The sequence below is a fragment of the Emys orbicularis genome, chromosome 1 (genome assembly GCF_028017835.1).
Source record: "Emys orbicularis isolate rEmyOrb1 chromosome 1, rEmyOrb1.hap1, whole genome shotgun sequence".
Lineage (NCBI taxonomy): Eukaryota > Metazoa > Chordata > Testudines > Emydidae > Emys > Emys orbicularis.
In genome coordinates this window covers 111852973-111880228 of record NC_088683.1, presented here as the reverse complement: position 1 = coordinate 111880228, position 27256 = coordinate 111852973, and the positions used below count along the sequence as shown (strand labels likewise).

Here is a 27256-nt window from a genome sequence, read left to right as displayed (position 1 = left end):
ACCTAGGAACACTAGTCATGGATCAGGACCCCTTTGTGTGTATTAAGTGTAACTGCCTCACACTGCTGTTCTCATGAATAATAAATAATACATGAAAAAGTATAACTAATATAATTACTTCCAGTACTGCTTTAATTTTACTAGTTAAGAAGGTGTGTTCACTTTATTATATTTCTTTTAAAATATTATCTTACATATATTTTTCTTCATACAGCTCAAGTTTCTCAAGTGTATTACTGGCCTAATCTTGAAATACAAACAACAGAAGTAAATCTGAACAAAATTGAAATGGAAGCTGAACATGTTGATAACATCTTTAGGGAAAGCTATATCACTGCAGCAGTCTACATACCAATATTAGATGTTGAAATGGTGAAGCGAAGGATTTTTCCACGAACAGGATCACCTCCAATTGATAAGACCACCACTCCAATTACCTCTGTATATGATCAAAAACAATCACCTAAACTTTTAGAAATACTTAACCTGACGCACATTAAAAAAGATAAATCATTCAAAGAAGCATATGGAGATGATATTCAAAACGCAATAGAATCTTTTCGGACACTGGCAGGTGGCATTGATACCGAAATAAAGGAAAATAATTTTCAAGAGGATAAACATGCCATTCAAAGACAGCTCAAGTATACTCATGCATTGCAGCTCTGTAACTTACTAGCAGCCAGAAATGGTAAGTGAATGATTAGTATTAAGGTAAAGTCAGTAAGTAATGTGGTATAGGAAAGATATGGGTTCAGGAATTTAGAGTCCTGGGTAGTAAAGAATTATATGTATTTAATGTGTGATTTAGGAAGCAACTATGAAGCTGTAACGCTGAGTTCTGTGACCTTATTCATGGTAATGACTTTCAAGGAAGCTGTGCATGCATTTAGCTAACTTGTTACACTAGAAGTGAAATATTACAGTGGTATTGCCTATGTTAGAAAATTAGCCTGTGGTATGCAGACCAAATTAAATTAATTATACCTCAATATTACAGAACCAATACAGGTCATCTGAAAAAGATACTTTCAAAGCTGGTAGTAGAGATTGGCAAAAATATCCGTAACAAAGGACCAGATTGCACCTTTAACCCTAGACCAGCTTGCATTTGGTGAAGAGCCATGCTGCACTACCAAGAATTCCATGCAGAATTATGCCCCAAAGAAGCAGAATGCTTCCTAGAGGTCCATGATGAGCAAAGGAAGAACATTCATTCAACTAACCTCTAGGAGGATGGCTCACATTTTATCTCTGACTAGCCAGCAGGGACATGACCCTACCTTCACCCGCACCCCTTTGTGGTTTCTAGCACCTCATGGGGTGCTATTAGACAGTCGTCCTTCTGCTCTGAGCACAGACACTACAGTTATGGCTGGTCCCTTGCCCACTCTTTTGCTCCCACTCTTGTGCACTCACACAAGATGTTGGACATATTGGTCCAAAATATATTTTTTTTATTCAGATTTTCCTGGTTTTTAGTTCATTTGCAAATTTGGGGTAATTTTATAACAGTTTAAAAACAATTCTGAGACAATATTACTTTTTTTGCATTTCAAGCTGGGTTGGCTGGCTGTGATTGGTCATACTCATAGACTTTAAGGCCAGAAGGGACCATCATAATCACCTAGTCTGACTTCCTGCACATTGCAGACCACAGAACCTCATCCACCTACTCCTGTATTAGACTCTTAACCTCTGGCTGAGTTACTGAAGTCCTCAAATATTTATTTAAATACTTCAAGTTACACTAGCTTAAATCTGCAAGTGACCCCATGCCCCATGCTGCAGAGAAAGGCGAAAAACCCCAGGATCGTATTGTATTGGTTTTGGTTCACTGAGTGGATGAGTTCACCTTTTGTAGTGAGAAGGCTTAGCAGAAACCATTATGACTCGCTTTCTCAGGTGGAGATAGTATTTTTTATGCTTTTTCTGAGATACAGGGAGATATAATAACTATTGGAATGAGCAGCAAGGAGTGCTACAGGAATTTAACAGATCATTGGCACTTCCACTCAAGAAGACACCACCAGGTGGGGGGGTAGAGGTAGATTGCATAGGGACATAGGGCTTTGTGGGCTGAAGTCTTTCGTTCAGGCAAGTCAACTGTGGAATGTGCAAAAAGAACAGGAGTACTTGTGGCACCTTAGAGACTAACAAATTTATTAGAGCATAAGCTTTCGTGGGCTACAGCCCACTTCTTCGGATGCATATAGAGTGAAACATATATTGAGGAGATATATATACACACATACAGAGAGCATGAACAGGTGGGAGTTACTTACAATTAAGTAAGAGAAAAAAACTTTTGATGTGATAATAAAGATAGCTCAGTACAGACAGTTTGATAAGAAGAGTGAGAATACTTACAAGGGGAGATAGATTCAATGTTTGTAATGGCTCAGCCATTCCCAGTCCTTATTCAATCCTGAGTTGATTGTGTCTAGTTTGCATATCAATTCCAGCTCAGCAGTCTCTCGTTGGAGTCTGTTTTTGAAGTTTTTCTGTTGTAAGATAGCCACCCGCCGGTCTGGCATTGAATGGCCAGACAGGTTAAAGTGTTCTCCCACTGGTTTTTGAGTATTATGATTCCTGATGTCAGATCTGTGTCCATTAATTCTTTTGCGTAGAGACTGTCCGGTTTGGCCAATGTACATGGCAGAGGGGCATTGCTGGCACATGATGGCATATATCACATTGGTAGATGTGCAGGTGAACGAGCCCCTGATGGTATGGCTGATGTGATTAGGCCCTATGATGATGTCACTTGAATAGATATGTGGACAGAGTTGGCATCGGGCTTTGTTACAAGGATAGGTTCCTGGGTCACTGTTTTTGTTCAGTGATGTGTGGTTGCTGGTGAGTATTTGCTTTAGGTTGGGGGGTTGTCTGTAAGCGAGGACAGGTCTGTCTCCCAAGATCTGTGAGAGTAAAGGATCATCTTTCAGGATAGGTTGTAGATCTCTGATGATGCGCTGGAGAGGTCTTAGTTGGGGGCTGAAGGTGACAGCTAGTGGTGTTCTGTTATTTTCTTTGTTGGGCCTGTCTTGTAGGAGGTGACTTCTGGGTACTCGTCTGGCTCTGTCAATCTGTTTTTTCACTTCAGCAGGTGGGTATTGTAGTTTTAAGAATGCTTGATAGAGATCTTGTAGGTGCTTGTCTCTATCTGAGGGATTGGAGCAAATGTGGTTGTATCTTAGAGCTTGGCTGTAGACAATGGATCATGTGGTGTGTCCTGGATGGAAGCTGGAGACATTTAGGTAAGTGTAGCGGTCAGTAGGTTTCCGGTATAGGGTGGTATTTATGTGACCATCGCTTATTAGCACAGTAGTGTCCAGGAAATGGACCGCTTGTGTGGATTGATCTAGGCTGAGGTTGATGGTGGGATGGAAATTATTGAAATCATGGTGGAATTCCTCAAGGGCTTCTTTTCCATGGGTCCAGATGATGAAGATGTCATCAATGTAGCGCAAGTAGAGTAGTGGCATTAGGGGACGAGAGCTAAGGAAGCGTTGTTCTAAGTCAGCCATAAAAATGTTGGCCTACTGTGGGGCCATGCGGGTACCCATAGCAGTGCCGCTGACTTGAAGGTATATATTGTCCCCAAATGTGAAATAGTTGTGGGTGAGGACAAAGTCACAAAGTTCAGCCACCAGGTTAGCTGTGACATTATCTGGGATACTGTTCCTGATAGCTTGTAGTCCATCTTTGTGTGGAATATTGGTGTAGAGGGCTTCTACGTCCATAGTGGCTAGGATGGTGTTTTCTGGAAGATCACTGATGGATTGTAGTTTCCTCAGGAAGTCAGTGGTGTCTCGAAGATAGCTGGGAGTGCTGGTAGCGTAGGGTCTGAGGAGAGAGTCCACATAACCAGACAAGCCTGATGTTAGGGTGCCAATACCTGAGATGATGGGGTGTCCAGGATTTCCAGGTTTATGGATCTTGGGTAGCAAATAGAATACCCCTGGTCGGGGTTCTAGGCATGTGTCTGTACAGATTTGTTCCTGTGCTTTGTCAGGGAGTTTTTTTAGCAGATGGTGTAGTTTCTTTAGGTAATCCTCAGTGGGATCAGAGGATAATGGCCTGTAGAATGTGGTGTTAGAGAGCTGTCTAGCAGCCTCTTGGTCATATTCCAATTTATTCATGATGACGACAGCACCTCCTTTGTCAGCCTTTTTGATTATGATGTCAGGGTTGTTTCTGAGGCTGTAGATGGCATTGTGTTCAGCATGGCTGAGGTTATGGGGCAAGTGATGTTGCTTTTCCACAATTTCAGCCTTTGCACGTTGACGGAAGCAATCTATGTAGAAATCCAGTCTGTTGTTTCAACCGTCCGGAGGAGTCCACGCAGAATCCTTTTTTTTGTAGTGCTGGTATGGGGGATTCTGTGGGTTAGTATGCTGTTCAGAGGTATGTTGGAAATATTCTTTGAGTCGGAGACGTCGAAAGTAGGATTCTAGGTCACCACAGAACTGTATCATGTTCGTGGGTCTGGAGGGACAAAAGGAGAGGCCCCGAGATAGGACAGACTCTTCTGCTGGGCTAAGAGTATAGCTGGAAAGATTAACAATATTGCTGGGTGGGTTAAGGGAACTACTGTTGTGGCTCCTTGTGGCATGTATCAGTTTAGATAGTTTAGTGTCCTTTTTCCTTTGTAGAGAGGCAAAGTTTGTCTTGTAAATGGCTTGTCTAGTTTTTGTAAAGTCTATCCATGAGGAAGTTTGTGTGGAAGGTTGGTTTTTTATGAGAGTATCCAGTTTTGAGAGCTCATTCTTAATCTTTCCCTGTTTGCTGTATAGGATGCTGATCAGGTGGTTTCGCAGTTTCTTTGAGAGTGTGTGACACAGTCTCTCAGCATAGTCTGTGTGATATGTAGATTGTAATGGATTTTTTACCTTTAGTCCTTTTGGTATGATGTCCATCTGCTTGCATGTGGAATGTGCTGATTCACCACATCCCTGGATAGTCTTCACTGCTGGTGCTTATATGGAGCCCTCACTGCAACTTAACACTTTCTTTCCTTGGTTGAATACCCTCTGGAGGGCAGTAGTGGTAATAGCAACCTCTTCTGGCTTAGGGATGTGCACTTAGCATATCTTTGCACCAACAGGGTGAATCAAGTCCTGAGACTTTGTTGGTAGCTTCACTATTTGATTTTTTTTTTCATGCCAGACAGTCCTAATACTGGAGTGGGGACACTGATCTACAGGAAAGAAGACATTGTAAGTACAATATATGCAGCCCAAGAACTATTAATATTAGTCTGGATACAGTTTGAAAATGATGAGGAAAACCCCTACCGTCAAGTATTCATTTTTGATACAAACATTAATCTATTATAGCTGATTGTCACATTAAACTTTTGCTTGTAGGATTTTTGTGCAATGTATTGTGATGCATAGAAATATTTAAAAGAGCTCAAGTCTGCCATAGATATGCACTGCATTTCTGTGGGATTTCCTCAGTATTATTTATATAAGTGAGCAAGTTAATTCTACTGACATAAATAACGATTCTTAAAAACTCTCCTACACCACCCCTCTCCATGCAAGTCAAAATCTGAAGGGATTTTAAAGACAATGAAACTTGCACAAGGAGCAAATTATTCATATGGTCATATTTCCACATGACTATTTTTAACAGAGTATAAAAAATAATCAAACATTCAGATAGAATATAATGAGGCTAATAAAATGTGCAGCTGCAGTCTTCTATAGGCCTTAGAACTTATTGTCTTAGTACACCCATAGCCCTACTAATATTTCACACAATTACACATGCCGAGACGTAACATGGTGTAGCTGATTGAGGATGGGACTAGGACTAAGGAATGCACCTTTGAGGTCCATTACCAAGTCGGTGGAGGCACAACACTGTGAGATCAGAATTAGGCCCTCTGTGTCTGCATCTCCATGTGAAGAATACAGAAAAAATACTTCCTGACCTACTTCCCAGGAATGTTGTGATGATTAATTATTTAATATCTACACAGTGCTTGGAATGTGCAAAGCCCCCTCTATTTGATACATATTATTACTAATCAGCTGACTTCCCTGCATTCCAGTCCTACTACACTCATGCAATCTCTACAGTATAAATACTTGCAAAATGAATAAATAATTCCACCTCAGCTGGGCAAACACTGCAGTCTTGCTCAAATTTTTAAATTATTCACTTCATGCACCTTAACCTTTTTTCATTTGTCTTCATGACTAATCAGGTTTTACTGAGACGTCTGTTCATGGAAAGCAAACTTCAAATTTGCATGAACAAGATTTCATGGAACTTGAAAGAAAAATTGTCCTAAAAACAGGATTTGCTGTTAGGATTTTGCAGTTAACCCCTAACTGGGACTTCAGATACATTTAGTATTCGTTTTTCAAAAACCAAACATTTTGGGAGATGGAAATCTACATGCTCAAAGAATAACAACGAGCTGATCAAAGTGCACAACAATACAGCAACTCCTATGGAAGTCAATGACAATCTTTGGGAGTTGGATTGGGCCTAAATGCATCAGGGTCCTGGGAAAGTATTCTTCCTTTTTTTTATTTTTGCCTGGTGTTGTTATAGGTCGCTGTTGGCTACAATGGATTTCCAAAAGGGACAGTGAATAGTCTTTTTGCACAGAAGGATGATGGTAGTTGTGACCGGCATGCAATCATATGTGCAGAAGTTAATGCAATTATTCTGAGGTAGGAAGTGTGAGGAATAGTGGCATGAAAAGGGAAAGAGATGGTGGCAGAGGGTGTGGATGTGGGAGGTGGAGAGGGTGGAGGAAGGGGTAGAATGGGGGCAAATGTCACCAGAGGTGAGGAGGAGAATGCAAACATGGGACCTAAATTTGTGCGGATGGGAGGAGGGAGGAGATAGAGGTGAGAAGGGGAAGAGGAGTAGGTAGACCTGATGGGAACTGTAGAGATGTGAGAGTAACAAGGGAGAGGAAATGGAGACCGTGGGGAAAGGGGGAGGGAGGATGATGATGGATGCTATGATGTAGAAGAGGGGTGTGGTGAGAGCCATGGATGAATGGCGGATGGACATGATTACAAAAAGGTACACTAGAGTATGTTACCTCACCCTACTAGAGAAGGGGAGGAAGGCAGCTGGGCTAGGACACTGGGAGGATCTGGGTGGTGGTGGGCAGGGGTGTGTGTGTGTGTGAGGACAGGAGTATTATCTCTACAGTGCTGGGAGCACACAGCTGAATGGAGGACCATGCAGACTCCTCCTTAGATAGTCTATGCAACCTCATTCCATCACTTCCCATGGCAGTGAGTCCACAGTATATCCTGAGTCTTAGCCATGGGGCTGAGGTTCCTTACTAGTCTCCTTTGGTCAGTGGCAGAGGAAGAGAAGGAAGAAGAACTCGCTTTAGATATGCTAAGAGAAACAACTTCAACCAAAAAAGAGCTAATTTATAAAAATGACAGTGTTTTTGTCTTTTACAGAACTGAGGATGATCTGAGTGACACTGAATTAATCACCACATGTGAGCCCTGTAGTGACTGTGAAAACCTAATTAAAGCAATGAAGATAAAGAAAATCATTTGGCCTAATCGAGATGAAAAAGTAGGTAGCAGAAAGTTTACAGCTAAAAGCCATGTGTCAGTTACAGGGCTAACTGCAACTCTGTCCCTTCTCTGAATGCACTGCCTCAAGTCTCAGACCTCATAACTACCTCTCTTTGGGTGGAATCACATGATTTTCCCACTCTCAAATGGCCCTAGGCTGCAGTACTCTATTTACCAAACATGTTTACCCAGCAGGTCCTACTGGGTTTAGTATCTGCTGTTCTTCCCTTTGGAAGCCTATGACTTTCTGTTTACAGTGACCTTCTTAAAAAAGAGTATTGTTTATTTACCCATAAGTACAAAGCACTTAAGAGAAAAGGATCTTAAAATAACCAAGGGGCCCTTGAAAGGTCTAGCTTGCCTCAGACAGCCCTGGTTCACCTTAGCTTTCGCTCCCCGTGAGAGCATGTCTTTTAATCAAGAACAAATCCTATTGTTCTCTTGTGTTTGCAGGCTCCTCTGAAACTAGTGGATAAATACTCGGCATGGCTCAGCTGTGTCTCTGCTGCTGCTACCTGTGCAGCTATGACTACACTGCTATTTAAACTTGCACTTGCTTGCTGAGAGCAAATGCTAGTATGTGTATACAAGCAGGGGAATCAAACCCCTAGCTCATAGTGTAGACATAGTCCCAGTCAACCATTGGTTCCCTGACCCCCTCCCCAATCTTGGTAATCCATCTTTTGCCTCATTTCCTTTAGAAATCTCCTCCGACGACTCCTACTTGTACAGTGGCATTAGGAGAGGCATAACAGGACTATCAGCCTTCTTGATGGAGTGTGTCATGGCAATTTTCACAAGCTCTGTGCCCCAGAGAATATTGTGCCCTATAGATAAGCCCCTTCATTTTCCGTTTAAACCGATTTTTACCGAAAAATTTCTTGGTTTTCCAAAAAGTATTATTCATTTTTTTTCTGATTTTCACCCTACTTTTGTCTCATTCAAATATATAAATAATAACTTGTTTTATTAGGAAAATACAATACATTGCATGAGATATATGTATTATGATAATACATTCGTCTGTGTGTATATGCCAAGCTGCCTGTTGAAGTTAGGCTATGTATTAGTCTAGAAGATACACACAATAAACAAACAGGTGCACATGCAAGCTCTGAAGTGCGTGCGCATCTGAATGTACTGATGAATCTCACGCCCACCATGTACACTTTTCAAACTATTAGCAGATAATTGTTTAAAACATATGACACATGAAAATGGAAAGAAAACGAAAATCTGTATCGGAATACATTTCAGAACACAAGAAAGTATTTGAAAGTTTTTAAAAAAACAAAAACAGGAAAAAAGGATGAAGTTGAGTGTATGCGCTGCAAATGGTATTGCCCAATTATTAAATGTAAATATTTATAGGCTAATAGTTCTAAGTCTACAACTGTAAATTATTTATTCAAATGAAAAGTTTTATTTGGGGATTACAGAGACATTGTTTTCTTAAACTCAGAAGTGGCATTGTGTTTTGAGTTGTGTTTTAGTTCTGCAGCAAACCACATTGATGAACGAAATTCAAAGCATTAATCTACTGAATATTTTTTCCCCCTGTCTTTCTGTCCACCAAAATAAACTCCAGTATTTACCCAGAAAAATTATTAATAGTTTTTTGCACTGATTTTCACCTGTTTTGTGGTAATAAACACTGATAAATTCCTGGGAATTAATTAAATAAAAATTAAATTAAATTAAATTAAAATTGCAAATGAAGGGCCCTACCTATAGAATACATGAAATTGGAAATTTCCAGTGGTAATACCTAGCAGAATGCCTGGCTGATCTCTCCTCTTACAAGATGGGGAAATTCAAACCAGGGCTGCCTGAACATATGTGGAAAGTTTTATTTTAATATTTAATCAAAGGCCCCAGTGCATTTATTTGCATATGTAATCATAGTGCTTTATGGACCTGATCCTGCAATATTGAGGTTAGTGGTAGTTTGACCATTGACTTCAGTGGTTACAGGACCAGGTGCTATGACTTCCATTTCATGGTGTAATGATTTTTAACTAGCCAAAGACATTAAATTCAAACAAAAGCATTATAACTGAAATTACCCAGGCACAAAAATCAGGAAATTCCATGATACAGAATGTGATTTTCCCCCTGCACACCCTCTCCATGCCCAGCCATCTTGCATGATAAAACCATGGAGGTTTTGCTGTATTTTAGAGTTTTCTGCTTTGGAAGGGGGCAGGGTTTGGTCCTGTATATGCATCCGGGGCTCAATTGCAGCTGCTGTGGGAAACATAACTGAATTTTCTGACCTTGGTGCTTGTTAAATATGTGTCAACTATGATATTGCATTAACAGTGTTTCATTTAATATTTGATAGAGTGAATTAGGACTGTTATTTGGAGTCACAAGTCTCAATCTTGCAGAGATTTAACTGGGACTATGTTCACAAATAATTCCATGACTGGGGCCAGAGGACCTGATTCTGCAGTCACTTCCTATATACGGAAATTCCTACAGTATAATTATTAAAGTAGAATGAGAACTTCTTTTTTCTGAAGATAATATAGCTCATTGAACTAAGATCTTTTTTAATGACTGTATAAATTATTCGGTAGTCATTTCAGCACAAGAATTAATGTACACAACTCTCTTACCTGGTTAGAGTTTGAAATAAAATTATTTGACAGTCACAACTCATGTCAAGGGTGATAGTTACTATTATGCCCCACTATGAAATGAATCCAGAAGATTATTTAAAAAAATCCCTTCAGCACAACAAGCTACTGAATAGTGCCACTTTTAATTAGAAAAGCGAAATGTTCAATATTTTCCACTCATGTATTCTTTTTTTTCTCCTAGAAGCAACCAGAAGGTGCAACTAACGATCCAACTGGTAGGCAACTATATAAAATATGAGCTAATATTAAATGCATGAAAATACTGCTTTAGGCCCCGATCAGCAAATACATAACTTTACATATGCGACGACCCATTGAGTTTAAAGAGACTTGTCACATATGTAAAGTTACTCCCATGCATAAATGTTCACAGCAGAGTTGCCTTTTCAATTCAGCCTTTTATTCTCTTTGTGACAGTCCTTTTATCTATCATCATACATGAGCCCTATCAAAGTTATTTAGGAGACTTTCTATTATTGTATCCTACTGTTTCTTTCCTAAATTGTAATATAATATATGGAAATATCCTATCTCCTAGAACTGGAAGGGACCCTGAAAGGTCATCGAGTCCAGCCCCCTGCCTTCACTAGCAGGACCAAGTACTGATTTTGCCCCAGATCCCCAAGTGGCCCCCTCAAGGATTGAACTCACAACCCTGGGTTTAGCAGGCCAATGCGCAAACCACTGAGCTATCCCTCCACTGCTGTATACCCTCCTGTTGCCCCGCCAATGAACTCTCCCCTGAGAAGAGAGGCATATACACTATACATCAGGGGTAGGCAACCTTTCAGAAGTGGTGTGCCAAGTCTTCATTTATTCACTCTAATTTAAGGTTTCATGTGCCAGTAATACATTGTAATGTTTTTAGAAGGTCTCTTTCTATAAGTCTATAATATATAACTAAACTATTGTTGTATGTAAAGTAAATAAGGTTTTTAAAATGTTTAAGAAGCTTCATTTAAAATTAAATTAAAATGCAGAGCCCCCCAGACTGGTGGCCAGGACCCAGGCAGTGTGAGTGCCACTGAAAATCAGCTTGCGTGCCGCCTTTGGCACGCGTGCCATAGGTTGCCTACCCCTGCTATACGTCAAGGATCTGCTGCCATCCTTTCTCTTAAAAGCAGAAATCAGTATATGGAAACTAGAAAGTTGGTGCTAACTTATATGTTCAAAAAAAGTAAAGAGGACCCTAAGAATCAGAACAGTTTAATCTTTCTGTAGGCATATGAGATCACAAAGTAAACAACTTGAACTGCTGCTCCTCCTCATTTCAGATGCACATTAACTTCTGTCTTACTTGTTATAGTCTGACTTTTACTTACTGTGATTTATTGACATATATTTGCTTAATCATGAAAGCAATGATACATAAAATAGTCAAGTTAATGTAGAAACACCAAGTCATGTAGAAAGATGAAGTAATTTATTCCTTTAATAAATATGTAACTCATCAGAGGGTCCTGTGGCACCTTTAAGACTAACAGAAGTATTGGGAGCATAAGCTTTCGTGGGTAAGAACCTCACTTCTTCAGATGCAAGTAATGGAAATCTCCAGAGGCAGGTATAAATCAGTATGGAGATAACGAGGTTAGTTCAATCAGGGAGGGTGAGGTGCTCTGCTAGCAGTTGAGGTGTGAACACCAAGGGAGGAGAAACTGCTTCTGTAGTTGGATAGCCATTCACAGTCTTTGTTTAATCCTGATCTGAGGGTGTCAAATTTGCAAATGAACTGGAGCTCAGCAGTTTCTCTTTGGAGTCTGGTCCTGAAGTTTTTTTGCTGTAAGATGGCTACCTTTACATCTGCTATTGTGTGGCCAGGGAGGTTGAAGTGTTCTCCTACAGGTTTTTGTATATTGCCATTCCTGATATCTGACTTGTGTCCATTTATCCTCTTGCGTAGTGACTGTCCAGTTTGGCCAATGTACATAGCAGAGGGGCATTGCTGGCATATGATGGCATATATAACATTGGTGGACATGCAGGTGAATGAGCCGGTGATGTTGTAGCTGATCTGGTTAGGTCCTGTGATGGTGTTGCTGGTGTAGATATGTGGGCAGAGTTGGCATCGAGGTTTGTTGCATGGGTTGGTTCCTGAGTTAGAGTTGTTATGGTGCGGTGCGTGGTTGCTGGTGAGAATATGCTTAAGGTTGGCGGGTTGTCTGTGGGCGAGGACTGGCCTGCCTCCCAAGGTCTGTGAAAGTGAGGGATCATTGTCCAGGATGGGTTGTAGATCACTGATGATGCGTTGGAGAGGTTTAAGCTGAGGACTGTAGGTGATGGCCAGTGGAGTTCTGTTGGTTTCTTTTTGGGGCCTGTCTTGTAGCAGGAGGCTTCTGGGTACACGTCTGGCTCTGTTGATTTGTTTCTTTATTTCCTTGTGTGGGTATCGTAGTTTTGAGAATGCTTGGTGAAGATCTTGTAGGTGTTGGTCTCTGTCAGAGGGGTTGGAGCAGATGCGATTGTACCTCAGTGCTTGGCTGTAGACGATGGATCGTGTGGTGTGTCTGGGGTGGAAGCTGGAGGCATGAAAGTAGGCGTAGCGGTCGGTGGGTTTTCGGTATAGGGTGGTGTTAACGTGGCCATCGCTTATTTGTACGGTGGTGTCTAGGAAGTGGACCTCCCGTGTAGACTGGTCCAGGCTGAGGTTGATGGTGGGGTGGAAGCTGTTGAAATCATGGTGGAATTCTTCCAGGGTCTCCTTCCCATGGGTCCAGATGATGAAGATGTCATCAATGTAGCGTAGGTAGAGAAGGGGCGTGAGTGGACGGGAGCTGAGGAAGCGTTGTTCCAGGTCAGCCATAAAAATGTTGCCATATTGTGGGGCCATGCGGGTGCCCATAGCGGTGCCACTGGTCTGGAGGTATATATTGTCACCAAATTTGAAATAATTGTGCGTGAGGATAAAGTCACAGAGCTCAGCAATAAGTTGTGCTGTGTCATCATCAGGGATACTGTTCCTGACAGCTTGTATTCCATCTGTGTGTGAGATGTTTGTGTAGAGAGCCTCTACATCCATGGTGGCTAGGATGGTGTTTTCTGGGAGGTCACCAATGCATTGTAGTTTTCTCAGGAAATCTGTGGTGTCACGGAGATAGCTGGGAGTGCTGGTGGCGTAGGGTCTGAGTAGGGAGTCCACATATCCAGACAGTCCTTCAGTGAGAGTGCCAATGCCCGAGATGATGGGGCGTCCAGGATTTCCAGGTTTGTGGATCTTGGGTAGTAGATAGAATAACCCCGGTCGGGGCTCTAAGGGTATGTTGATTTGTTCCTGTGTTAGTGTAGGGAGTGTCCTGAGTAGATGGTGCAGTTTCTTAGTGTATTCCTCAGTGGGATCTGAGGAAAGTGGCCTGTAGAATTTGGTATTGGAGAGTTGTCTGGCAGCCTCCTTCTGGTAGTCAGACCTGTTCATGATGACAACAGCACCTCCTTTATCAGCCTCTTTGATGATAATGTCAGGGTGGTTTCTGAGGCTGTGGATGGCATTGCGTTCTGCACGACTTAGGTTATGAGGCAAGCGATGTTGTTTTCCCACAATTTCTGCCTGTGCACGTCGGCGGAAGCATTCTATGTATAGGTCCAGACTGTCATTTCGACCCTCAGGAGGAGTCCATGTGGAGTTCTTCTTCCTGTGTTGTTGGTGGGAGGGTATCTGTGTATCAGTGCGCTGTTCAGTGTTATCTTGAAAGTATTCTTTGAGTCGGAGGCGGCGAAAGTAGGCTTCCAGATCACCGCAGAACTGTATCATGTTCGTGGGGGTGCTGGGGCAAAAAGAGAGTCCCCGAGATAGGACAGACTCTTCTGCTGGGTTGAGTGTGTAGCTGGATAAATTGACGATATTGCTGGGTGGGTTAGGGGTACCCCTGTTGTGGCCCCATGTGGCAGGTAGGATTTTAGACAGCTTACGGTCCTTTTTCCTTTGTAGAGAGGTGAAGTGTGTAATGTAGATCTCCTGTCTTATTTTAGTAAAGTCCATTTGTGTGGAGGGTTGGTTATTTATGAAAGTCTCCAGGTTGGAGAGCTCTTTCTTGATGTTTTTCTGTTTGCTGTATAGGATGCTGATCAGGTGGTTCCTCAGTTTCTTTGATAGTGTATGGCACAATCTCTCACTGTGGTCTGTGCAGTATGTAGATAGCAATGGATTTTTCACCTTCAGTCCATTTGGTATGATGTCCATCCGTTTGCATTTGGAAAGGAAGATGATATCTGTCTGTATTTGTGCAAGTTTCTTCATGAGGTTGATAGATTTCCATTCCATACGGCTAAATGCAGTGCCTTGCATAGTGTCAAGTATCAGAGGGGTAGCCGTGTTAGTCTGAATCTGTAAAAAGCAACAGAGGGTCCTGTGGCACCTTTAAGACTAACAGAAGTATTGGGAGCATAAGCTTTCGTGGGTAAGAACCTCACTTCTTCAGATGCAAGTAATGGAAATCTCCAGAGGCAGGTATAAATCAGTATGGAGATAACGAGGTTAGTTCAATCAGGGAGGGTGAGGTGCTCTGCTAGCAGTTGAGGTGTGAACACCAAGGGAGGAGAAACTGCTTCTGTAGTTGGATAGCCATTCACAGTCTTTGTTTAATCCTGATCTGAGGGTGTCAAATTTGCAAATGAACTGGAGCTCAGCAGTTTCTCTTTGGAGTCTGGTCCTGAAGTTTTTTTGCTGTAAGATGGCTACCTTTACATCTGCTATTGTGTGGCCAGGGAGGTTGAAGTGTTCTCCTACAGGTTTTTGTATATTGCCATTCCTGATATCTGACTTGTGTCCATTTATCCTCTTGCGTAGTGACTGTCCAGTTTGGCCAATGTACATAGCAGAGGGGCATTGCTGGCATATGATGGCATATATAGCATTGGTGGACATGCAGGTGAATGAGCCGGTGATGTTGTAGCTGATCTGGTTAGGTCCTGTGATGGTGTTGCTGGTGTAGATATGTGGGCAGAGTTGGCATCGAGGTTTGTTGCATGGGTTGGTTCCTGAGTTAGAGTTGTTATGGTGCGGTGCGTGGTTGCTGGTGAGAATATGCTTAAGGTTGGCGGGTTGTCTGTGGGCGAGGACTGGCCTGCCTCCCAAGGTCTGTGAAAGTGAGGGATCATTGTCCAGGATGGGTTGTAGATCACTGATGATGCGTTGGAGAGGTTTAAGCTGAGGACTGTAGGTGATGGCCAGTGGAGTTCTGTTGGTTTCTTTTTGGGGCCTGTCTTGTAGCAGGAGGCTTCTGGGTACACGTCTGGCTCTGTTGATTTGTTTCTTTATTTCCTTGTGTGGGTATCGTAGTTTTGAGAATGCTTGGTGAAGATCTTGTAGGTGTTGGTCTCTGTCAGAGGGGTTGGAGCAGATGCGATTGTACCTCAGTGCTTGGCTGTAGACGATGGATCGTGTGGTGTGTCTGGGGTGGAAGCTGGAGGCATGAAGGTAGGCGTAGCGGTCGGTGGGTTTTCGGTATAGGGTGGTGTTAACGTGGCCATCGCTTAATGTAACTCATGTTAACATTAGTAGGTTATGCATAATATTGAGAACTGCTCATATACATCAAGAGAAATGACTGATTTGCAAAAATTGTGCAACTGTTTCTGCAGCATTTTGTAGAACTACTATGTTTTTCAGTGCTATATTGATACACATTTGTCTTATCTTATTGTATTTCCATATTTTGTAAAAATGGTACCAATTTAAGGAATTATTTGGAGTAAAAGTATCAAACTCTTGAGGTGGATGGACTCCATGACTTTGGAGACTGACACTAAACTGCTTTCTGAGTGCATATTGACTAAACATACTAATACTTTAAATTTTCCCCCACATGGAATCCCACATTCAGAAGAAGAAAATAATCCAAGCACTGAACCCTTTCAAGTAAAAAGCAGCATCAAAAAACATTCTGATGAAAAGATTTTAGCACTTCAAGGTGAGTTTTCTGGCTTTTTAATACTTTCTCTGAGATCTGCTGAAGACTGTAATGACTTTAAGGTTTAATTCAGCAGGAAGTTTGATCAGTGTTTTTAGCCTTTCCCACACTCGCATTAGTTTAATCCAATTTTAAATGCAGTTTGAAAGTGAATGTTAGTCTAATCACTTTCAAAATCAGTTTAGTGTATCCATACTAGTCCTCCAGAAATTATCAGGTGTGTTAAATCATGTTAAGACAAAACTGTGGTCAAGAACCCACCGTCCACCAAAAAGGCCTTAGCATAGTTCTGAAAAATTGTTGCAACCCATATTTCCCAGACTTACAAATTTACTTATATAAGAATGTACTTTTCTTTTAAGGAGGAGAGGGAGTTGTGTTTCTGTTTAGTTCTACGTTTCATCAGGCAGTATTTATAGTTGCAGTTTTACTTACAGCTGATCGAGAGAAATGTAATAGAATGGATACTGAAGGAACTTCAGTCTCAGGAGGGAAGGAAGGAAAGACAATGGAAATACAGTCACCAGCAGATGAGGGACATGCTTCTGGTCAGGTAAACACATTTTTAAAAAAAATAATAAACCGGATAAAATCAGAAAAATATGCCTACATAATGCTTTAAATATTTATATTAGAATGGTTAAGATAGTAAGCAATTGGGGCAAGGAACCATCCTTTAATTTTGTATTTGTATTTGTACAGCGCCCAGTAGCTCTTAGGTGCTACTATAATACAAATAATAATAATTAATAATATGGTAAAGATAAAAACTCACTAAATTGGCCTTTGAGTGATGAATAAAATTATTAATGCCAACATTTTTAATTGGTTGGAGATTATCCCTTTGACTTTAATTGTAGTTGACATTTTGAGAAGTATGCTGGTCTGATTGTCTAGTCTTTTCTGAGACTGACAAATTTACCATAATTTCGTTGGCTACTGTAACTGAGATTGCTGGCCCCTTTAATAGCAGGCATTGCTGGTCTTCCTACTAACGGAGCTTGGCCTTTCAAAACTAAGGATTCTGGGAGATGTAGTTCTCACAGATGCTTGGTAATTGTGGGCAGAACTGCAGTGCATGGTGGGAGAAAAAGCAGGCCCTTTAAAAGGCAACCTTTCCTTAAAATGACTGGAGATGTTGTGGGAGGGAGAAAGGAGAGAGGGAAGCATGTACTTGCTGGGGAAAGTTCTCTGGAAAGACCAGGCCTTGTGTGGGACTGTCCACTTATAGAACTGGGTAGGCACTGAGCCCAGGAGGGTCTGTGGAAAATGTTGGTGAAGATGCAGGAACCCTGAGGAGGAGTAAGTTTCTCAGGGCCTGAAGAGACAAGACATCAAAGGACCCAGGAAGAGGTAGAGTAAAAGAAGGAAGAGACCTGCCACAATACAGTACTGGTGTATGCTGGAGGTGCAGGTTTGCCATCAGTTTTTGTTTAGGTGCCCAGTCCAGAGCTTCCAGTGAGGATGGGAGGAAGTCCCACTTCAACCCCAGAATGGGGCTTCCCATCCCAAAAGGGCCAAAAATCACGAGTCGGGCCCTAAAAAATTAATCACGCAATTGGCTTAAAAATCATGTGTTTTTTAAATAGGTGCTTTCTGTTTGACTTCTGATTTTTGAGCCTCTGTTTCATGTTTTCAAGCTTTTCTCCACAGCTGGAAGGGCTAGAAACTTACCTTTCTGTTTAAATGAAAGCTGAGAGTCTCATTTAATCACACAACTCTAGGAGCTGGGGCTTTACGAAAACACCAAATATCCTCAGACTTGTGATAAAATCCTGGCAAAGGAACTACTTTGTTTTGTGCTTGGCCTGCTTTTGTTTGTCCTGGAAGTGAGGACTTTATAGTTTGGCCAGAATCCAAACTAATGTAGCAGAAAGGAAACTGAGGACTGGTGGGCAAATTGAAGAAGTGATGCTAGGGCCATAAAGAACCTGTTATAGCTAGCTAGAGGTATAATGAAGTCCATAATGTAGGGTTCGACTCATTCATTTTCTTTATGCATATCCAGTCATGGTGGCTTATAATCATGTGTCATGCGACTCTTATTAGAAAGCAATTGCAAGATTACTGTAAAATTTCTTATAATAGAACTACTGTTCCAGTGGTTAATTGTATTATCTTTGTGATTACCAATAACTGGGGCAGAAAATAGCCCCAAATTTGAGAGATTCCTTTCAAAGTTTTGAAGTGGCAATATCAATAATTCAGAGCCAATCATTCACATGACAAATTTTCTGTTCACAGATTTTCTGTGAGCAGTCTGATTTTCTTGAATGTCTTCATTATTTGAAATTCTTGACTTAATTGTTTGAGTGAATCATTCTTGAGCTATAGATTGTTCACTAACTGTTCACTGTGAAAATTTAATATCTGAAATTCAAGTGGTGTTGATTAGTTCTGAGGGAGTACGTAAGTCACATGGTAAATTTCTGTTCCACGACTGGAGGAACATAACTCCTAGAGTCAGGTTCTTCATCGAGTGGTGTCCCTGTGGGTGCTCCATTTCAGGTGGCGGTGCGTCCCAGCATCGTTGATCGGAGATTTTGCTAGCAGTGTCTGGTCGGGGCGTGCGTGCGCAGGAGCTGTCTTGTGGCGGCGCTGACGCCTCTTCTGGCACGTGCATGCACTGACTCCCACAGTTCCTTCTCAACCGTCCTCGGCTTGAGATGGAGTCCGTCAGCGGATTTTAGAGATTTAGGATAGTACTTATAGTGTTAATAGTTAGTTTAGCTTGGATTTAAGTAGATGTAGTTTTTAATAGTGTAGTGTAAAAAAAAAATTTTTTTTTTTTTTTACATTTCTTTCTCCCCGTCCTCAAAACCTTGAAGAGGGACGAAAACAAAAATGCCTGGATCACCAGATTTTAAAAAGTGTGCATCTTGCAAGGACGCCATGACGGTCTCAGACGTACATTCACTCTGTGTACGCTGCCTGTGGGAGTCGCACATCCCTCAAAAGTGCGCTCACTGTAGTAACCCAAAGGCAAGGGCAAGGAGAGATAGGGAACCCTCTGAAGCGACAGAGGACGGGGAAGAAGAGAGAGATGACACATCAGAACATGGTGAACCTCTCCAGATGAAACAGTTATACCCACAACTACAACGGCCCCTGATGACTTCAAACACCTCCAGGAGCTCTTCAGGCGAGTGGCACAGAGCCAGAACATCCCTCTAGAGGAAGTACAGGAGACACAATACTAACTCCTGAAAATACTCCATACATTAACTTCCTCCAAGATTGCCATCCCCATCAATGATGCCCTCCTGAAACCAGCAGATATAATGTGGCAAACACCGGCCTCCATCCCACCAACCAACAAGCGCACAGATAGGAAATATCACATGCCAAATAAAGGGATGAAATTCCTATTTGTGCACCCACCACCAAACTCCTTAGTGGTGGATGCAGTAAATCAAAGAAACAATATAAATCCAGTCCTCAAAACAAAGAATGGAAGAGACTGGATCTTCTAGGCCAAAAAGTGTACGCATCAGCCACACAGCAATTCTTCACTGCAAATTACACCACACTACTGGCAAACTATGATCATGACAATTATAACAAATTCACAGAATTCACCCAGAATATACCTGAGCAGAAAAGAGAACAATTCCGGGCCATTGTGAACAAAGGTCAGCTTATCTCCAGGACAGCACTACAGGCCGCCCTCGACGTGGCAGACAGCAGCTCACATGACGGCAACAGCCATTGTAATGTCAGGGCATCATGGCTGCATTCATCAGGAATCCCCAAAGAACTGCAACACAAAGTGGAAGATTTGCCCTTCGACAGACACAGACTATTTTCGGCCAAAACCGATGAAGTTCTCCAGTCCATGAAAGATTCCAGGGTGACCCTCAGAACATTAGGGCTATACATAACACCAAACAGGTGGTAACTTTATCAGCCATACAACAGAAACAGGGACAACACGTCTCAGCGACAGCAGAGACCATATGAATCAAGGGGACAAAGAAATATACCACAAAGATACTGACAGAATCAACCCCAGAACTCAGCGTCTCAACCACCACCAAACAAACCACAATTTTGAAGTATTGGTCGAGGGTCTGAATGAGCTCCCCATAACACCAGCGTCAGCGGACAACACACAAATCTTTGGGCACTGACTCAGGCCATTTGACACCAACTGGGCCATGATCACATCTGATCAGTGGGTTTTAGAACTAATTCTATCAGGCTATACCATCCCTTTTACATCTATACCAACTACCCACCCTCCTTCCTTGTTCCTCTTCAGGGACCCTTCTCTCGAGCATCTATTGAGACAAGAGGTGCATCACTTTCTGCAAATAGGTGTGGTGGAACTAGTCCCAATACAACACAGAGGGAAGGGATTTTATTCCCATTACTTTCTGACTCAAAAGAAAAATGGGGGTGGAGACCCATCCTAGACCTAAGGAAACTCAACAAATTCATCAGTGCCCACAGATTTAAAATGGTCACCCTGAACTCGATCATCCCTATGCTGGAAGAAGGGGACTGGTTCGCAGCCCTCGACCTACAAGATGCATACTTTCACATTACAATCAACCTGGCTCACAGACGCTTCCTAAAGTTCACAGTAGGACAAGAACACTTCCAATACAGAGTGCTACCATTCAGCCTATCGACAGCACCGAGAGTATTCACCAAAACACTGGCAGTAGTAGCAGTGCACCTGCACAGATAAAGGATACTCATATTCCCTTACTTAGACAACTGCCTAATCAAGGGCTCCACAAAGACAGAAACAGAAAGAGGTGTTAAATTAACCATCTCCCTCTTCCACTCCCTGGGGCTCAAATCAATGAAAAGAAATCCACCCTCACTCCAGTATAACAACTGGAATTCATAGGTGCTCGCCTGGACTCACTCCCTTCCAGAGCCCCGCTTTAACACGATGACCTCCCTTATATCGGTGGTCTCGCACAGCTCATAGGTGCATGCACGCATCTGCTTACAACTACTGGAACACATGGCGGTCACCATGCCAGGCTACACATGCGGTGCCTACAAAGATGGCTAAATACAGTCTACATACCATGAAGGCACAGCCTAAACAAGAGAATCACATCCACCGCAGAGGTGATTCAGTCACTGCACTGGTGGACAAACCCATCAAATGTATGCTCAGGCATACCTTTCCAACAGGAAACACCATCGGTTCAAATCACAACAGACGCCTCCCTGATCGGATGGGGGGCCCACCTGAAACAATATATTGCCCTGGGCAAATGGTCATCAATAGAGACGCATCTTCTTGTAAACCTACTAGAACTACACACAGTCCGCAATGCATGCTACCACTTCCTTCCACTCATAAGAAAAAGAATGATAAGGATATTAACAGACAACATCGCTTGCATGTTCTATATCAACCGCCAGGGTAGAGCACGATCCCATTCGTTATGTGTGGAAGCTCCAAAGTTATGGAACTGGTGCATAAATCACAACATCACTATAACAGCTTCATATCTACCAGGCCGCCTGAATATCATGGCGGACACACTAAGCAGACAGTTCTCACAAGAACACGAATGGGAACTGAATGATGAAATAACACAACTCATCTTTGGAGGTGGGGAAATCCGTCCATAGACCTATTTGCCACACAAGCAAACAAGAAATGCCCAGGATTCTGCTCACGAGCAGGACAGGGAGCGCAATCACTGGGAGACATGTTCCTGATAAAATGGAATGCCCATCTCTTATATGCTTTCCCTCCAATTCCTCTAATCTCCAGAGTCATACACAAATTTGAATCGACAGGGCCAAGATAATCCTCATAGTGCCAACATGGCCCAGACTGACTTTGTTCCCTTATCTGAATCGCATGGCAATATGCACTCCATTCAATATCCCTTGATGACATGATCTCCTCTCACAGGACAACAGACCAGTCCTCCATCCCAATCCAGGGAAACTTCACCTCAGAGCATGTCTCCTTCATGGCTCCGAGGGGACGAATTAACCTGTTCGGATCAAGTACAACAGGTACTGATTAACAGCAGAAAACAAAACACACGACATACTTACCTCCAAAAATTGAAGAGATTTTCCATTTGGTGCCAAAACAAATATCAGCAAACCAGACCCCACTCCCATTGATCCTGGAGTACCTACTATCGTTAAAGAAATCAGAACTGGCTACAAACTTGATCAAGGTCCACCTCGCGGCAATAACTGCCTTCCACCAACAGATAGAAGGGACCTCAGTATTCGCCCACCCGATTACAAAGAGATTCATAACGGGCCTACAAAACATGTACCCGGACAGCCGTGAACCCACTTTGGTATGGGAGTTAAACGTAGTGCTCAAATGCTTACCCAGAAAACCATTTAAACCCTTAGCATCTTGCTTTTATGCTCCATTTATCAATGAAAGTAGCATTCTTAATAGCCATCACATCGGCACAAAAATGTGAGTGAGATTGGGGCGCTCATGGCTCACCCCCCATACACAATATTCCACAAGGACAAAGTGACTCTGAGGACTCACCCAAAATTCATGCCCCAAATATCGTTCTCATTCCACCTTAACCAGCCAATTCACCTACCCGCTTTCCACCCTAAACCACACAACAACCCACAAGAGACGGCATTACACACAGTGGTGAGCTGGAGCCAGTTCGCACCGGTTCACAAGAACCGGTTGTTAAATTTAGAAGCCGGTGTAGAACCGGTTGTTAAAGGGGCTGGTGGGTGGGCAAACTCTGGTCCGCGGGCCACATCCGGCCCGCGGGACTGTCCTGTCTGGCCCGCCTGAGCTCCCAGCTGGGGAGGCTCCCCTGGCCCCTCCCCCGCTTCCCCCCCCCCGGCAGAGCCCTAGCGCGCCGCGCCGCTGGCGCCAGCGCTCTGGGCAGCTCTGCAGCTCCTGCCGCTTTGAGCAGCATGGTAAGGGGGCCAGGGCTGGGAGGAGGGGTTGGATAAGGGGCAGGGAGTGGTTGGAGGGGGCGGAGGTTCTGGGGGGGCGGTCAGGGGACGGGGAACGGGGGGGTTAGGTAGGCATGGGAGTTCTGGGGGTCTGTCGGGGCGGTGGTGGATGGGGTTGGGGCAGTCAGGGGACAGGGAGCGGGGCGAGTTGGGTAGGGGGTGGGGTCCTGGGGGGCAGTTAGGGTGGGGGGTCTTGGGAGGGGGTGGTCAGGGGACAAGGAGCGGGGGGGGGTTGATGGGTTGCGGGTTCTGAGGGGGGCAGTCGGGGGCAGGAACTGGGTTGGGGTCGAATGGGTCGGGGGGGGAGACAGGCACGTGGGGCTTGTACTCTCCGCGCGGTTCCCTACCGGGTCTTCAGCGGCACTTCGGCGGCGGGGGGGGGGGTCTTCACTCGCTCCGGGTGAAGGACCCGCCCCCAAAATGCTGCCGAAAACCTGGAGCAAGTGAAGGGCCCCCGCCGCCGAAGTGCCACCGAGGACCCGGCAAGGAACCGGTTATTAGGATTTTGGGAGCTCATCACTGATTACACACATTAGATGTCTGCCACGCCCTGGCCTTTTACCTAGACAGCACAAAGACCTTTCGTAAGTCCCCCAGACTGTTCGTATCAACAACAGAAATGTCAAAAGGCGCAGCTATATCAAACTGCATCCACTTGTGCTACTCCTTATGCAACACTGAAGCCCCAACAGGCATCAGAACACACTCAACAAGGGCAGCAGCAACTTCTACAGCATTCCTGCACAATGTGCCCATCCTTGACAAATGCAGAGCAGCTACATGGGCCTCCAAACACACTTTCACCAATCCTTATGCAATCATGCTTAGCTTGAGCGCAGACACTAAATTAGGCTGCACGGTCCTACCAGCAGCTACACAATCAACTCCGAAGCCCCTTCCATCCGCATGAGGGCACTGCTCTACATTCTCCTGAAGTGGAGCACCCACAGGGACACCAGTCAATGAAGAAGAGAAGGTTACTCACCTTGTGCAGTAACTGAGGTTCTTTGAGATATGTGTCTCTGTGGGTTGCTTCACTACCTACCCTCCTCCCCTCTACTTCGGAGTAAGAATCAACTGCTCCACGGTAGAGAAGGAACTGAGGGTGTTGGCGCATGCCGGAAGAGGTGTCAGTGCCACCATAAGACAGCTACTGCGCATGCGCGCGACCAGACACTGCTATCAAAATCTCCGATGGACAGCGCTGGGATGCACCGCCACCTGAAGAGGAGCACCCACTGGGACACACATCTTGAAGAACCTAAGTTACTGCACAAGGTGAGTAACCTTCTCTTTCTAGTGAAAATACACTTATGAGTTTAAGATTTGTTTTCCTCAAATAACCTCTAATATTCTGTTAAGCTACGCTGTTTCCATGAATGAATATCCCCGCTAGTGAGCTCATTTAGTAGTGTAGTTATGGAAAGCAGACACACAAGGGGTGCAAGCTCAACCAAAACACATCCTTTGTTTACTTAAGTGAACATTCATGGACATTTCTTGGGGTATTTCCATCTCTTTACATTTATGTACATTGATCATTGTCCTTGTATCTGAGCTGCTCATCTTCATTACTCATCGTGTGGGAACAATTTGTGTACATAATCATAGCTTCTCTAACTGCTACAGGCCTCTGATAACGAGGTCAACATCATTGAAAAATACTTAACCTTTGATAAAAGGTCCTAAGGGACAAGATTCTTAGGGCTTGTCTACGCAGTGCGGCAATGCACACTACAAGAGTGTGATTTCTAAAGTGCACTAACGTGCACTAATTGGTCAGCATAGACCCTGCTAGTGCACACTAAAAGTTCCCTAGTGTTCTTCAAATAGTACTATGTTAAAGTACACTAGGGAAATTCTAGTGCACATCAGGATGGTCTGCGTGGACCAATTAGTGTGCAATACGTTAGTGAACTTTAGAAATCACACCCCTGTAGAGCACATTGCTGCACCATGGAGACTTGCCCTAGTCTGGCTGTAGAGGTGACAAATGCTGATGGCTATGCTTAATAATAGTTCTGACTACTTCCACTTCCTGTAAGGAGTGTTTTGAGAGATTCTCCTTGTGTAACTTTTAAAAATTAAATTAATAACACAGCAGACAATTGTCTGTAAAACAGCAAAGACTAAGGTTATTTTCCATCTCTTCAGCAGTTCTAAAACATTAAGGTCAGATTATATCCACTCCAGGATGGGTGCACTCTGGGGCGATGGAGGCACTTCTTCTTTCTAGTGCAGTTGACAGTGTTAGTTTCCCAGAAAGTGATGGGATGGGGCCAGGGCTTCACATTGGCCAGCAGAGCTGCGTGGTATGGATGGGAGAATACACTACACTGTTTGAAAGTGTGCTGGAGCTGCTGATGCATTGTGAGCTATGCCAGAGGACATGGGGAATTCCTTTTCAGGTGCCTACTGGAGCATGGATCCTCCCGTCTTCCCCTAATGTAGGGGTTCTCAACCCTTTTCTCTCTGAGGCTCCCCCAACATGGTATAAAAATGCCACAGCCCACCAGTGCCACAACTGTTTTTCTGCATATAAAAGCCAGGGCCAGCATTAGGTGGTAGCAAGTAGGGCAATTGCCCCGGGCCCTTACACCACATAGGGAACCGCAAAGCTAAGTTGCTCAGGCTTTGGCTTCAGCCTCGGGTGGCAGAGCCCTGGGCTTCAGCCCTGTATGGCAGGGCTTTGGCTTTCTGCCCTGGGCCCCAGTGAGTCTAATGTTGGCCCTGCTTGGCAGCCCACCTAAAACCTGCTCGCGGCCCCCCAAGGGGCCCCGGACCACTGGTTGAGAACTACTGCCCAATGTTCAAGCAGTGTTAAACCAAGGGATAGTTGCAAGATTTTTTTTATTAGACTCAAGTACCATATAACAGCTTGAAATGTTTAATATTTAATTAACTTCTAGTTCTTCAACTGCATTTTGTCTAATATATGCAGACCATATGTTCTCCGACCCCTATTTAACAGAAAATTTTGTAATTACTGTTCCCATCGTTGCCTATGAACAAGGTATTTCTGTTCAGATAGTCTGTATTTATTATACTCTGCACTGTATATAACCAATCACAAAACTTTATATTTATTTGTATTTTATTTTATTTATATTTTATTTTTATATTTATATTTATTTATATTTTATTTATTTATATATATTCAATTTCTATTTTAGCAGGCCATTTTAAATTCATCAGAAGCATCTGCATCCCACAGAGATGGCATAGTGAAAGAAGACAGTGAAAAAACAAATCCTTTATTGACTGAGACTGAATCAGAGCTAGAAACGGAATCCTTGGACAAGCCAAAAGGTACCTAGCATAGACCAATGAACTAATATTTCTGTTTTATCTGAGGGATTCAAATTGGGAATCCTGTACTTTCTCAATTGACAAGCAGGAAAATCTAAATTGTAGTTTGACACATATTCCCCTTCTATCACATGGGAAATGTCTTAAGAAGAACCCCTGCTAACTCTTGGCTTCTTAAATACTTAGTCTCACCGACTGAAGGAATTCATTACACAGATTCAGGTGAGTCAGTGATGTAACCTTGTGTCATTTTAACTCATGATTTTGGAAGTAGCTAGAGCCAGAGTAGCATTTATTATTATTATTTATTTATTTATTTATTTATTTATTTATTTGTATTACTCTAGTGTCTAGAAGTCCCAGTTATGGACCAAAACCCCATTGTACTAGGCATTGTATGAACACAGAACAGAAAGGCAGTTCCTTGAAGCATGACCAACCATGAGGAGGTCTGAAAGTGACTAATTGACCCACAATAGGTGGGCCATTGCATTTAATAAGCAGGAAACCAGTGCCACAGTGAAATGATTGTGTAGGTTGTGCAGGACAGTCTGTAAAAACAGGGCCTTTTGGAATGGAGAAGTGCACTGTGTAGAACTACATTAACAAACGGAAGCACATTCATATGGAAGTGGAAAGAGTACCTGTGATGATTTTAGAATAAAGTTGGAAGGCACTAAAATGACACTGGGGTGCAGATTAGTGAGTGATATCCTCAGTTGACCCATATCTGTTTAATTCAATGATTAGCAAAGTATCAGCCAGGAATCATCTTACCAATTCATTATTTTTAATATGTCTTATATTTTTGCAATAATTTCAGAGTCACATATTGCAGAGGGGCCATCTGTGAATGCTGCAGAAGATGAACCAGCATAAACATCAGAAC

The 27256-nt window shown here is 43.1% G+C and overlaps 1 protein-coding gene across 1 annotated transcript; it reads left to right on the top strand.

Annotated features, from left to right (window-relative positions):
* Window positions 1-217: 217 nt before the first annotated feature.
* On the top strand, window positions 218-27246 carry LOC135880817 (uncharacterized). The gene is made up of 9 exons (XM_065407205.1): window positions 218-691; window positions 5173-5222; window positions 6574-6695; window positions 7452-7572; window positions 10401-10434; window positions 16036-16122; window positions 16560-16675; window positions 26232-26367; window positions 27191-27246. The coding sequence occupies exons 1-9, from the start codon at window positions 289-291 to the stop codon at window positions 27244-27246; spliced, it is 1125 nt and encodes a 374-aa protein (XP_065263277.1). The 5' UTR covers window positions 218-288.
* Window positions 27247-27256: the final 10 nt, after the last annotated feature.

What these genes read in the sequence shown, in the direction of transcription:
- LOC135880817 (XM_065407205.1), top strand. Translation starts at nt 289, where the DNA reads ATGGAAGCTGAACATGTTGATAACATCTTTAGGGAAAGCTATATCACT. An exon ending in CTTACTAGCAGCCAGAAATG is followed by an intron (nt 692 to 5,172) that starts GTAAGTGAATGA and finishes TTTTCATGCCAG; the next exon opens with ACAGTCCTAATACTGGAGTG. An exon ending in ATCCTTGGACAAGCCAAAAG is followed by an intron (nt 26,368 to 27,190) that starts GTACCTAGCATA and finishes CAATAATTTCAG; the next exon opens with AGTCACATATTGCAGAGGGG.